The sequence below is a fragment of the Hyla sarda genome, chromosome 9, assembly GCF_029499605.1.
Source record: "Hyla sarda isolate aHylSar1 chromosome 9, aHylSar1.hap1, whole genome shotgun sequence".
NCBI lineage: Eukaryota > Metazoa > Chordata > Amphibia > Anura > Hylidae > Hyla > Hyla sarda.
In genome coordinates, this window is record NC_079197.1 from 105,163,613 (window position 1) to 105,177,833 (window position 14,221).

The 14,221-nt window shown below is 39.4% G+C and overlaps 1 protein-coding gene across 2 annotated transcripts in view; it reads right to left on the bottom strand.

The window, feature by feature from the left end:
* Positions 1-14,221, bottom strand: part of LOC130291611 (homeobox protein ARX-like) — an 89,629-nt gene that overhangs the window by 19,641 nt on the left and 55,767 nt on the right. Inside the window, exons 3-4 of one of the 2 annotated variants that reach the window (XM_056540574.1) lie at positions 4,567-4,903; positions 2,794-3,118 (exon numbers count right to left, since the gene is read on the bottom strand). In XM_056540574.1, the coding sequence (XP_056396549.1) occupies positions 2,794-3,118; positions 4,567-4,810 (569 nt within the window). In that variant the 5' untranslated portion in view covers positions 4,811-4,903. Of the gene's footprint in view, positions 1-2,793; positions 3,119-4,566; positions 5,211-14,221 lie in introns of those variants that run through there. The other variant, XM_056540575.1, reaches the window with a different exon arrangement.

The following is a 14,221-nucleotide window of genomic DNA, read 5'->3' on the forward strand; positions in this document are numbered from 1 at the left end:
CCTTTCAGTACTTATGAGCTGCTGAAATTAAATTTTTCTTTTCTGTCTAAGTGTCTCGGGAGCTGTCCAGAGTAGAAGCAAATTCCCATAGGAACTGCACAGAGCAGAATGGGTTTGCTATGGGAATTTGCTTCTACTCTGGACAGCTCCCGAGATGCGTGTCATCAGAGAACTTTTAGAGAGAAAAGAACAACTCAACTTCAGTAGCTGATAATTATTGGAAGGATTACGTTTTTTTAATAGACATGATTTATAAATCTGTTTAACTTTCTGGAGCCAGTTGATCTAAAAAAAAAAAAAAGTTTTTTCCTGGAATACCCCTTTAAGGCATAACAAGCTGATGATCGGGGATCGACTCCTAGGACCCCAGAATGAATGATATGCACCACACGTCCATGGTCACTACTCCATTTATTTTCTATGAGGCTGCCCCATAGAGGAGGAATGGAACACTGGCCGTTAATACACAATGTTCACCCTTTATTGAGGAGATAATTTTGTCCCTGTTCTCTGGATCATTGGGGGTTCCAGCCGTCGGACCCCACCAATGAGCTTGTTATCCCTTTATCCTGTGGAACTTCTTCAGATAAGAATACCCCTTCAACTTCCCCATTAAAGTCAATAGAAAAAGTATGCAAAAAATCTGCAGCATTTTAATACCACATTTGACGTGATGTAGATTTTAAAATCTGAAGATTAATTTCTGCACAGACTTTGTACTTTTGTTTTCTGCAGCATCTCCCAGGAAAAAGGTTTAACATCTAGTCCACCACTTATCCACCCTACAGAAATTCTGTCTGGAAAATCTGTGACAAATATATATATATATATATATATATATATGACCTGGTCTTATGCAGTCTCCTGCTAAATTGGTGGAAAGGTGGTGATAAGGCGATAAATACAAATATATCTAAATGGCAAAAAAAAAAAAAGAGAGTTACTAAGTTGTGGCAGCAGGGGTCGACATGCGGTGCTGCACCTAAAAGAGTAGAGACCCACTTTAAAGAGGTCACTATGAAGTGACAATATGGCTTCCAGAGTTCGGTCAACATGTACTTAGGCTGGGTTCACACTGCATTTTAAGGTTTACGTTTAATGTACACTTTTTTATAGGCTTAAAGGGGTACTCCGGTGAAAACCTTTTTTCTTTTAAATCAACTGGTGGCAGAAAGTTAAACATATTTGTAAATTACTTCTATTAAAAAATCTTAATCCTTCCAGTACTTATTAGCTGTTGAATGCTACAGAGGAAATTCCTTTCTTTTTGGAACATTGATGACATCACGAGCACAGTGCTCTCTGCTGACATCTCTGTCCATTTTAGAAACCATGCATAGCAGATGCATAGCAGATGTATGCTAAGGGCAGCATGGTGGCTCAGTGGTTAGCACTGCTGTGTTGCAGTGCTGGGGACTTGGGTTCAAATCCCACTAAGGACAACAATAAATAAAGTGTTATTATTATAATAATGTCAGCAGAGAGAACTGTGGTCATAATGTCATCAGAGAGAATTCCAAAAAGAAAAGAATTTCCTCTGTAGTATTCAGCAGCTTATAAGTACAGGAAGGATTAAGATTTTTTAATAGAAGTAATTTACAAATATGTTTAACTTTCTGCCACCAGTTGATTTTAAAGAAAAAAAGTTTTCACCGAAGTACCCCTTTAAACATTCTTTTCTATGGTGCAACATAGGCAGATGAAATATTTATATTTTGTCCATGCTTCGCTGGTTGCTGTATAGTATAGTGTAGTAGTCCGGGCATGCTGGAAGTTGTAGTTTTGCAACAGCTGGGGGCTCCCTGGTTGGGAAACACTGGCCTAACTTATACGTTTCTACACTTATAAAGAAATGTGTACGTTAAAGGGGTATTCCAGGAAAAAACTTTTTTTTATATATCAACTGGCTCCAGAAAGTTAAACAGATTTGTAAATTACTTCTATTAAAAAATCTTAATCCTTTCAGTACTTATGAGCTGCCTTTCTGTCTAAGTGCTTTCTGATGACACCTGTCTCGGGAACCACCCAGTTTTAAAGCAACTCCCCATAGAAAACCTCTTCTACTCTGTGCAGTTCCCTAGACAAGCAGATATGTCAGCAGAGAGCACTGTTTCCAGACAGATAAGAACAACTCAACTTCAGTAGCTGATAATTATTGGAAGGATTAAGATTTTTTTTTAATAGAAGTCATTTACAAATCTGTTTAACTTTCTGGAGCACGTTGATCTAAAAAAAAAAAAATTGTTTTTTTTCCTGGAATACCCCTTTAAATGCACACACAAAAAACAAAGTGTGAACCCAGCCTAAGAGCCTCACGCTCATTTCTTAAACATGTTGCTTTGCAGAAATATAATGTAAAATATGCATGTGTGGTCTTTTTTTTTGTAGTTTTAATCAAAAATTATAGTTATATGTTCTAGGAAGCGCTTAGGATTCTTATGTCATGTTGCTTAGACCTCACAAACTTTATAGAAGCTCATCGGGGGAGATTTATCAAAACCTGTCCAGAAGAAAACTTGCTGAGTTGCCCATAGCAACCAATCAGATCGCTTCTTTCACTTTTCAGAGGCCTTTTCAAAAATGAAAGAAGCGATCTGATTGGTTGCTATGGGCAACTCAGCAACTTTTCCTCTGGACAGGTTTGAAATCTCCCACATAATGTTTAAGAGTAATGATAATAATATGGGCCTATCTGAAAAGGTTTTAAAGTGAACAAAGTAAAGGAGAAATTTAGAAGTAGGTATTGAAGGAGGTCTACAAAAATATGAATGAAAACAGTAAAATGAAGAATACCTGGTGAACACATCTGGATAATGGGACTTCATGAAGGCCCTCTCCAGCTCTTCTAGCTGTAGGTTGCTGAAGGTGGTGCGGTATCGGCGCTGCTTCCTTTTCCCAGGTCCGGTGGATGTAGACAATTCAGAACCAGTGTTCAGCTCTCCATCATCTTTCACTGTCTTTTCATAATTTCGATCCTCATGGATGTTCTCTGATGCCTTTCCGGTAGTAATGCCTCCACTGACCCCTTTGGATGATGAATTATCTGCACTATTTTTTTGGACATGGGATGCTGGGTTGTATGTTATTTTCACAGGAGGCGAGGAATCTTCTTTCTGAGCTAAAAAAAAATAATAAAAAAAAATATTAAAGATTGTAAGGCTGCATTCACATCTCGTTTTTCCAATACTGTTGCCGTATCCAGTTTCTGTTAAAAAAAAAAACTTATGTCACCGAACCGGACTGAAATGTATGCAAACGTATGCAACCGTATATGCCTCCTCACGTTTTTAAACTGTATACGTTTTAAACAGGGATATACATTTGCATATGTTTTTCTTGAAAAAAAAAATATATACGGTTTTAAAGTTTGTCAATATTTTAAATTAAGTTCTTCTTTTTATTGAATTTCCCAAAAAAAAAGAAAAAAATGAAAAACCGTATTGTGCAAACCGGATGTAACCGTATGCACATACAGTTACATACGGTTACCATAGAACTCCATTTTAAAACAACCGTATACAGGTTGTATGCGGTTTTTGACCGGGACACAAAACCGTAGTAGACTACGGCTTGGTGTACCGTTAAAAACCGCATACAACCGTAAATGATGCAAAACGTGCACAGCCTGATGCTACGGTTGGCATACGGTTTACAATGAAATGTATATGTATACGGTTTGCACTACGGTTCGATACCGTTTTTTTTAAAGCAAACCGGATACGGCAACCGTATTGCAAAAACGAGGTGTGAATGCAGCCTAAGCTCTTCAGGTTTTCATTTTTTTTTTTCAACACTATACATATCATATGTATTTTTTTAGTCAGATAGAACCAGATATTTATTACGAAATGAATACCGGATTACAAGATCTGTTGTAGAGGTGGTGGCTCAATTTTAGATACTCAGACTGAATGCTTTTTGGAGCATGATAAGTCCTGATTGATCGTTAATATGACATATAAAAGAATTTACAGTGCAATGCACACAATGAAAAAAAAAAAAAAAAAAAAAAAATAAATATATATATATATATATATATATATATATATATATATATATGTATATAATACAATTTTAATCTAATCATTAGCTGTGCTTGAACCAACAATTATTTCGGTTACTATAAATATTACTATTTTTTGCACACTATAAAAAAATGTATGTGTGTGTGTGTATATATATATATATATATATATATATATATATATATATTATTTTTTGGGTTTAACTTTTAGCCATTTAGCTTTTTTTCAATGCAAATCCATTCAACAATAAATACATCACAGGCAGTATACAGAGAATAAGCACTGATATGCACAATATAGTAGAGCAATATACTCAATATTTAAAGACTTTAATACAGATAAAGAATGTAGGATATGCTTTTGTATTGTATTAATATTAAAAAATAAGACAAAAAAAAAACATCAAAATCCATTAAACCTGCAGTACTTCAGATATAAATAAATCACCTATATATTGAGCCCCTGGTATATATTACATATGTTTTTCAGAGGCTCCTTAGTACACGGCACACAATGATGTAGACAAGTTACCACTACTCACCAGCACTTTCCTGTGTGAGTTCCTCTTTGGGGCTGTTTTTGCCCCCTGCACTGGGTACTCTCCCCAGGATGTTGTCTATGAAGTAGGCTGTGAGAAGCTGAGCAGGAGGCTGGGGATCTTTGGAGCTGTCCAGGGATGAGGGTGCTGGATCCTGCATGGTTAGTAAGTGACTCTTTTCTCTGTGATGTTGGAAAAATGCAGCAGGTACTGGACATAGGAGGACATGCTCCCCTGCTCCTCTCATTGGTCCTGTTGTTGTCCCTCACCACCTCTGTGTCACATAGTCCATGTCAGCAGCTATGTGGTGGGCAGTTCCAAGCTTGAACTGGTACATGCACTTAAACAACACAGGGAGGCAGAGATTATAATACAGGAACTATTGTCCCCTTCTGTAGAAAGACTTCTCACTGACTCATGCAGCTGAAAGGTTGATTTAAATACTAATACTCTGCATTAGGCTCTCATGTAGTTCTGAGCTAACACAGGCACTGCCGAAAAGCCAGAGATCCAGAGAGAAATATTATTTCATTTTAGGACTCGAAAATCCAAACATTTTAAATCAATGAATATATTCCGTGCAGGATGGAAATCAACATTTAGGAAATAAAATCTTCAGCATTTCCAACTATGTCTCTCCAGAAGTGTCATTCTAGTAGTAAGTGTATCTGTTTAACTTATTTCATGAAACATACACAGAAAGTAATTCTCTATATGAACGAAAATGCAATCAACAGATAGTGTATCAATAAAAAATGTATTGTTAATAAACCAGCACATGTTAAAACATAGTTAATAATGTTTTTATATAAGGGATTCAAATACTACATGTTGTAAGTGGTTACAGGGGTCTAGGAAATCTACTGCAAAGAGAAAACATATAGACATTGGCCGACATTTATCATTGTCTTTAGACTGTTTTTTTGTGTCTACAAGAGGCGCAAAAAGGCGCAAGTAGGGTTTATTTGCGCCTTTTTTGTGCCTTTTTGTTTACACATTTCTGCTGATTTTGAGTTGCAATCCACTGATTTTGACAATACACATGATAGAGAAGGGATTTATGAACTGCGCCTTTTGTAAAAAGGCGCACAAAAGGCGCAAAGCCACTGAAAAGTGTCTAAAACTACAACATCCCAGACCTGGCGTAGCTTTTTAGTGTATGTGAAGAGAGAAATTTTAGCAATGTGACCTGCACAAAATTTATCAAATGCTGGTGAACATTTAATAAATTTGGTGATCCTACACATTATCAGCACACAAAAAAAGGTGTAAAAAATGCTTCACTTACACCTACAATGATAAATGTGGGCCATTATATATCCTAACTGTGTAAGTAAGAACTGTAAGAACTGATTTAATACAAAAATATGAAACACATTTATGTCTTCCTATAAGCGCAAATGTGACTTACATGTACAAACAAAATCAGACTATCAAGAATGTCAAGTGACACAAAAAAAAAAAAAAAGCTATTCCGGTCCTTAAATAGGCAAAAAACTTTTGACATGTTGTAGAGACATGTCAAAAGTTTTGATTGGTCGAGGTCAGAGTCTTTAGACTTCAACCAATAACAAGAACTAGCAGGTAAAAGAGCGCACTTAGCGAAACAAACTTTCAGTATAGGTCTGTAGGATTGTTTTGGTCAGCTATGCATTTCTCTCCACTCTTTTTAACAATTGGTCGGAGTCTGGACACTCAGACCCTGACCAATCAAAACTTTTGGCATGTCTCTAGTACATATCTCACCAGTAGATCTTTATGTCTCTAGGACATGTCAGAAGTTTTTTAAAGTGACAAGTACACTTTAAGTTTGAAAATGGCTGCTCAAAAACTGAACTCCTTCAAAAATAGTTAGTTAAATAATCAATGCAGAATTTTGGATTTAAAAACAACATAATGATGAAAGGTGAAGATTCCTTTTAAAAATGTACCACCATTCATATTTATAAATCACTTAAGATAGCTGATATCACTGATCAATGCTATGCCTATGCATAATACTGAACAGTGATGGCAATGCAAAGATTGCTATAAATAGTCCCTTCTGGGGACCTAAATATTTTTTTTTTTAATAAGTAGTAAAGAAAGTATTTAAAAAATTTGAATAATTCCCTCCCCCCCAATAAAAATGTCCCCCCCCCCCCCCCAAAAAAAAAAAGTTCAAAAAATCCCCCAAAACATACTTGGTATCGCCGTGTGCATAAATGTCGGAATTATGATGTATAATGTTAATGATCCACTTTGGCATTTTTTTTTCGCCCAGAGCTGGAATAAAAATGCATGAAAAATAAAAGAAAGGATTTACGCAGCACATGGCATCAAACCTGAAAACCCTTTGCTTTATTTCTTTAGCACTGGCTTATTCATTTTGTATTAATATCCACAAAGACTGATATGTGCACTTATTTTTATGGGTTTGCCTATAGTAAAAAGTATATTGGAAAATTATGGAAAGTATAAAATTATTGATAAGTGGACCAGAGTATCAGTAAGTTGGCTCCTGATAAAATCCTTACTTGGGAATGTGAATGTTATGTTCGTTCATAAATGTTTTCTCCTAGATTCAGTTTTCATTCTTTCCCATTTTAGCATGTGTTTGCCTCCCTCTAGTGGGCAGATAACTATTATACTATGAATCTACAAGGTTCTTGGAAATATTCTTCTATTTTTGCAGAACACAAGCATAATTCACTCCACATTGTATTGGCTGCTTTCAAGAATTGTGTATTACTAACAAGGTGGTAGAAGACAGAACATCTTTACAGAGCTTCTTTACCTCTTTTGTTGCAGTCTGCTATCAAGTGCATAAATACCATAGAGACAGACCATGCCCTGTTATGGGGTCTTTAGAGAGAGGGGCCCAGGCCTTGGGTTGAGGATTCCTATTCTTGGGTAGAGGATTCCTATTCTTAGGTAGAGGATTCCTATGGAGGAATCCTCTACCCAAGGAATTGCATTGTCCGCAAATAAGGAGATGTGGTTACTGATCTAAGAATCAAAGAAAGCAATGAGAAATAAATACTAGGCCTTCCTTTCTGGGAGGTCAAATCAGTCGCCATAATAGAAGGCCAATTTCAGTCTTTGCTATGGGGGTCTCCTTTCAGCTACAGTTGTGCTCAAAAGTTTGAAAACCCTTGGAAAATCTGTAATATATCTACCATTTTAAAGAAAACATGACTGGACAGACAAAATACATTTCTTTTATTTCTTATTGGATTTTTATTCAACTGAAGGTTAAAATTAGAGATGAGCAAATTGAATCAGACGAAGTTGAATTCGTTCCGAATTTATGAATAATTCAATTCGGACCGAATCCGGATTTCGACTCGATTCGAAATTACAAATTTTTTCATTAGCGAAACCGCTGAGATCCTCCTGTATAATGTATAGATGTGAGCGGCTTTCTCCTGCGCTCCGCATCTCTGCAATAGATAGGACGATTGCAGCGGGTGTCAATAGTGATACCTGCTGTGATCTGTCCTTAACTGTATGTACTACTGCTAACAACATGGAGCACACAACATGGAGTACCTGCATTAATAGATAGATCGCAGTGGGGGTCACTTCTGACACCTGTTGCAAATTGTCTACTAATGCTGGTACTACAGCTCTCAGAATGGAGCAGTGTGCTCCATGTTTGGAGCAGTAGTACCTGCAGGTAAGATCACAGCTGCGATTGTCCTGTATAAAGTATAGATGAGGGCGGCCGGCCGCTCTTCTCTTGTCCCACTGTAGTATAAGTATATGCCAAATATACCTATTATTCATATTTTCCGCAGAGAGCTGTGATTGGCTGGAACCATCTTGCCAATCACAGCTCTCTGCGGGAAATATGAATACATGATGTGAATTCTATTCACATCACTGGCCAGCCAGAGTATAGTGCAGAGATGTGAGCGCAGGAGAAAGCCGCTCCATCTCTGCAATAGATAGGATGATCGCATCGGGTGTCAGGAGTGACACCCGAGGTGATCTTTTTATTAGTACAGGTACTACTAGGTCTGTTCCATGCTGGGAGTAGTAGTACTACCTAAAAAATGTAAAAAATAGAGAAAAAAGTGAAACACACACACACACACACACTTTATTAAACACAATATTAAAATATATTACTAATAAAAAAACATTATAAAAAATATATTATTTTTCTACATTTTTATTATTGTCGGCTACATTTTTATGTCCCTGCCTGCCCAAATAAATTGATCCCTGTTTAAAAATTATCATTAACATTTTTTTTTGTCTTTCAATTTTCGGGAGCGGGCAGGGACCAAAAAGTTCTGCGCTCAATATTAAATATGAATGAGAAGTGCATTTCATAATCTTTTTTTCTAGTTTTCGTTCTAAATCATAATTTTTTTTATTTTCACTAATTAATCACTCACATTTTTTTTTAGGCATTTAGGTGTGCTGCCATGAATAATTGCGGGGGTCAGAGATGAGCCGAGGATAGGAACATTAGTAATATGTATAATACAGTAGGCAAAAAAGGCTGAGTTTCCCTAATGTACCAAAAATCCATAAATTTATAGAGGTCTTCTATCAGAAATCAAAGATACTTTAAATTGTAATTTGCGGAGGCAGATGGCCGGGACAATAATGTATGTATGTATTTAATGTAATTTTGAAGGACGATGTCATTGTAATCAGGTATGAGCTGGTTTTAAATGTCAAATTACTGCAAAACTCTTCTTGTAATTCCAAAGTCTCTGCATATGCAGGAAAACATGGATGGGAGCTACAATTTCAGTAGGAACGAAAGGACTTTTTCATTGCTGTAGTCTGTAGAAGGGAATATGTAACTATAAAACACACAAAACTGGTCTGCAGTATTCAGCAAATGAATGCAATGTCCCACATGGGAGCTCCACGCCTCCCCCTGAAAGACTTGTAGGACACACAGTGGGCTAGACAATGGATTAAAAAATGTCCATGATTAAAGACCCATTGGGTCTTTAATCATGGACATTGCTTAATCCATTGTCTAGCCCACTGTGTGCACTAGAAGGAAATATATGTATCCATGGATGTGGGATTACCTTTTTATATATGTGAAAAATATTTTATTTTTTATGTAGGGGTTGATGGTAGTTGTAATTCTTGAATTCCAGTTGTCCCTGCTTGCAATCACAGTGGTTGCAGCTGGGACCGGCATGGAGTCATTGGGACCGTATGAATAGAAGAACATTTTTAAATATACAGTAGCTACTTTAATTGGAGCAAATTAAGGTTAATTGAATAATGAGACCACAGCCAATTAAGGTCAAATAGGTAATAGAACATCAAAGGAATGTAGGTCAAGTGGTTTGACCATAATTGGCTGTGGTTTCATTTTTAATTATATTTCCGGTTATTCATTCATCTGTCTGCTGTGTGAGTAAAAAAAAAAAAAATAAAAAAAAATATATATATATATATATATATATATATATATATATATATGACAAATACATATATATATGTATATATATATATATATATATATATATATATAGTATACAAAAAAAGAGGATTGCAGCAGCACACATTGGTCAAAAAATTTAGGCTCTTAGCGCACTTTTTGATCAAAACATGTCCCCCATCCACCACGGGGAGGTGGCCTCATTAAGGATGGGACCCTAGCACAAATTCTGAGCCTAATGCTAAACTATCCACTCCCCTCTGCTGGGCATATAGCCTCTGACTGGGTGACATGCTGGATCCATTTAAAACATCACCTGTGAAAAAGGGGGAGGGGTGCACAGCTAAAGAGGGTGCCATTTCCCCCTGAATTGTACATACAAGAAAAAAGAAAGATAGCCAGCACAACAGCCTAATACACGGGTGCACACTGCTATGGCAGATACAGAGTATACAAAACAGAGGATTGCAGCAGCACACATTGGTCAAAAAATTGAGGCTCTTAGCGCACTTTTTGATCAAAACGTGTCCCCCATCCACCACGGGGAGGTGGCCTCATTTAGGATGGGACCCTAGCACAAATTCTGAGCCTAACGCTCAACTATCCACTCACCTCTGCTGGGCATATAGCCTCTGAATGGGTGACATGCTGGATCCATTTTAAACTTCACCTGTGAAAAAAGGGGAGGGGTGCACAGCTTAAGAGGGTGCCATTTCCCCCTGAATTGTACATTCAAGAAAAAAGAAAGATAGCCAGCACAACAGCCTAATACACGGGTGCACACTGCCATGGCAGATACAGAGTATACAAAAAAAGAGGATTGCAGCAGCACACATTGGTCAAAAAATGGAGGCTCTTAGCGCACTTTTTGATCAAAACGTGTCCCCCATCCACCACGGGGAGGTGGCCTCATTTAGGATGGGAGCCTAGCACAAATTCTGAGCCTAACGCTCCACTATCCACTCACCTCTGCTGGGCATATAGCCTCTAATTGGGTGACATAAAAATATATATGTATGATCTAATGTGAAAGTTTACATCTACATTTACATGAGCGGAAACAATAAATAATATATATACAGATATATGATTTATATATCCCTTCCTCATATCCCGTCCTCCTATTTCGACCTCCTATCTCGACCTCCTCTCCCGTCCTCCTATCCCGTCCTCCTATCTCAACCTCCTATCCCGACCTCCTATCCCGACCTCCTATCCCGTCCTCCTATCCTGTCCTCCTATCCCATCCTCCTATCTCAACCTCCTATCCCAACCTCCTATCCCGTCCTCCTTTCCCGACCTCCTATCCATGGAAGTTATGTGGGAACATACATTTCCCATTGATTTGCATGGGACTTTAAACAAAAACCCCGACCCTCACAAATGGGGGTGAGTAATGATTAAATCACCTATCTTATGTTTGTTGTGAACATATAAGTAACATGTGTGCCAAGTTTCATGTCAATATCTTTAGCCGTTTGAACGTGATGCTGGAACATACACACACACATACATACATACACTCATTGAGTTTTATATATGTACTAGCTGAGTACCCTGTGTTGCCCGGTTTTTCCTTCCTAATCCTTGTTGGGGAGGAAAATCAACAAAGGAGGAAGCTTTTGACTTCATATCCCGTCCTCATATATTGTTGTTATATCCCGACCTCCTATCCCGTCATCATATCCCGACCTCCTATCCCAACCTCCTATCCCGTCCTCCTATCCCATCCTCCTTTCCCGCCCTCATATCTCGACCTCCTTTCCCATCCTCCTATCTCGAACTCCTTTCCCGTCCTCCTATCGCGTCCTCCTATCGCGTCCTCCTTTCCCGTCCTCCTTTCCCGTCCTCCTATCCCATTCTCCTATCCCGTCCTCCTTTCCCGTCCTCCTTTCCCGTCCTCCTTTCCCGTCCTCATATCTCGACCTCCTTTCCCGTCCTCCTATCCAGTCCATCTATCCCATCCTCCTATCCCATCCTCCTATCCCCACCTCCTATCCTGACCTCCTATCCCGTCCTCCTATCCCGTCCTCCTATCACGACCTCCTAGGGTTATGGTGGACCGAGCTTTTAATTTTTTTTTTCTCTTCTTCTCTTTCCTCTTTCTCTCTCTCCCTCTCCTTCTTCCTCTGCTATCGTTCCTTCCTCATGATGGACCGAGGGATAGGAGGGGATAGAGGATGAGTAATACAAAATTGATAGCCTGGAATGTTCGGGGGCTTGGGGAAAATGTTAAAAGGATGGCAGTAATGAGTGTAGTTAAAAACATGCGTTCTTGGCCTGCTAGAAACACACCTGACAAGGGATACGGTTCAGATATTAAAAAGAAGTTGGTGGGGAAGTAGTTTCCACTCATTTTTCACATCTTGCTCACGGGGGGTATCAGTTTTTTTCCATAGAAGTATAAAGTGGGAGGTACTGGGACAAAGTGTAGACCAGTATGGGAGATTTATTTTTTTGTATGGTAGATTGGAGGGACTGATCTGCATTTTGGCCTTCATCTACATCCCACCCCCCTTTTCGCCTGAAGTTCTGATTAAACTCTTTGAGTTCTGTGCTAACAGGGAGGACTGTCCACTCTTTATACAAGGGGACATGAATGGGGTATTCTCAGAGGAGCTGGATAGGTTTCACTCACAGGGTGGTGGGGGGGGGATGTGGGGTCTCCCCTTTGGCTAAAATCTGCGCAGAGTTCGGCTGGACGGACATATGGAGGATGCAGAATCCGGGGGTGCGGAGGTACTCCTGCTGGAGTCGTTCCGGCCGAGTTCTGTCTAGAATAGATATCAGTATAGGAAATGCTCTCGGTTGTGATAGGGTAAAATGCGTGCGCTATCTCACCCGTTGTTTGTCTGATCATGCAGCGATTGAGGTAACGGTAGATACCGGGGGGTGAGACGGGAGGGGATGCCCAAAATCAATGCTCATTGGCTTTGCCTCATTGAAAATGAAAGAATACTTAATAACTTGGAGGAATATTTTGCAAATAATTGGGGCACAGCGGATGACCATATTGTTTGGGAAGCAGGGAAGGCCTTTCTTAGAGGCGAAATAATAAGAGCTATTATAAGGAAGAAGCAAGAGTTTAGAAGCAGGGAGGAGGAATTAAGATCAGCATGCTCTGGGGCAGAAAACAAACAAATGGTAGACCCCTCAGAAGAACATAGGTTGAAGTGGGAAAAAGGCCAGGAAGCTTTGGACGCATACTTGTTGGAAAAAAGTAAGAATAGATGCTTATTCCTCGGCCAACAGAGACTCCTGGAAGCAGGGCAACCCAGTAGGTTCCTGATGTCCCTGGTCAGGAATCAGAAAGGACCCCCGAGAATAACAAGGATTAAGGGAATGGATGGGAGGGTATACGAGGGGGCAAAGGAGGTAGTAAGGGAATTTCGGGAGTATTATAATAGATTATATGAGTTTGAGTGGAGGGGAGGGAGGGAGGAAATGGGGAAGTATCTGGACGGGTTTGAGTTCCCACAAGTGAAGGGCCCCAATAGAGAAGAGATGGAGAGGCCAGTGACATCAGGGGAATTAAGTTTGGCCCTGAATAAAATAAGGGGTAATACTACACCCGGAGGTGATGGCCTTCCTTTTGAGGTGTATAGGAGGTATGGAAGATGCTTGTTGCCCCCGTTGGCAAGGGTTCTCTCTACTAGTTTGGAGAGAATGCAGTTACTGGATACCATGAGAGAATCAACGATAATTCTCCTCCCTAAGGAGGGTAAGGATGGTGAAGAGATGGGCTCTTACAGGCCCATCTCTTTGCTAAACACCGATGTTAAGATTTATGCTAAGGTGCTGGCACTGAGATTACAGAGTGTGAAAGGGGACTTAGTGCACAGAGACCAGTGCGGCTTTATGCCGAATAGGATGGCCTGTCATAACATCTTAATATAGAATTGGGGGGCCTTGGGGGGGAGGGCTCCCACTCCATCCTGTCTTTGGACGCATCTAGGGCGTTCGACAGGGTGGAGTGGGAGTTCTTGTGGCAGACTCTGGGGCGCTTTGGTTTTGGGGGTAGGCTGGTGGAGATGATTCGTCTATTGTACTCGGAGCTGGTAGCCAGGATCTCGGTGGAAGGTATTTCATCGGAGCAATTTGGTCTGTCAAGGGGAACAAGGCAGGGTTGTCCTCTCTCTCCCTTGCTCTTCGCCTTAAGTATAGCCATTAGCAATTAAAATAAGAGCGGAGGAGGGTATAGAGGGGTTCGGAACGAGGGGGAGAGAGGCCAATTGTCACTATACGCCGATGATATCT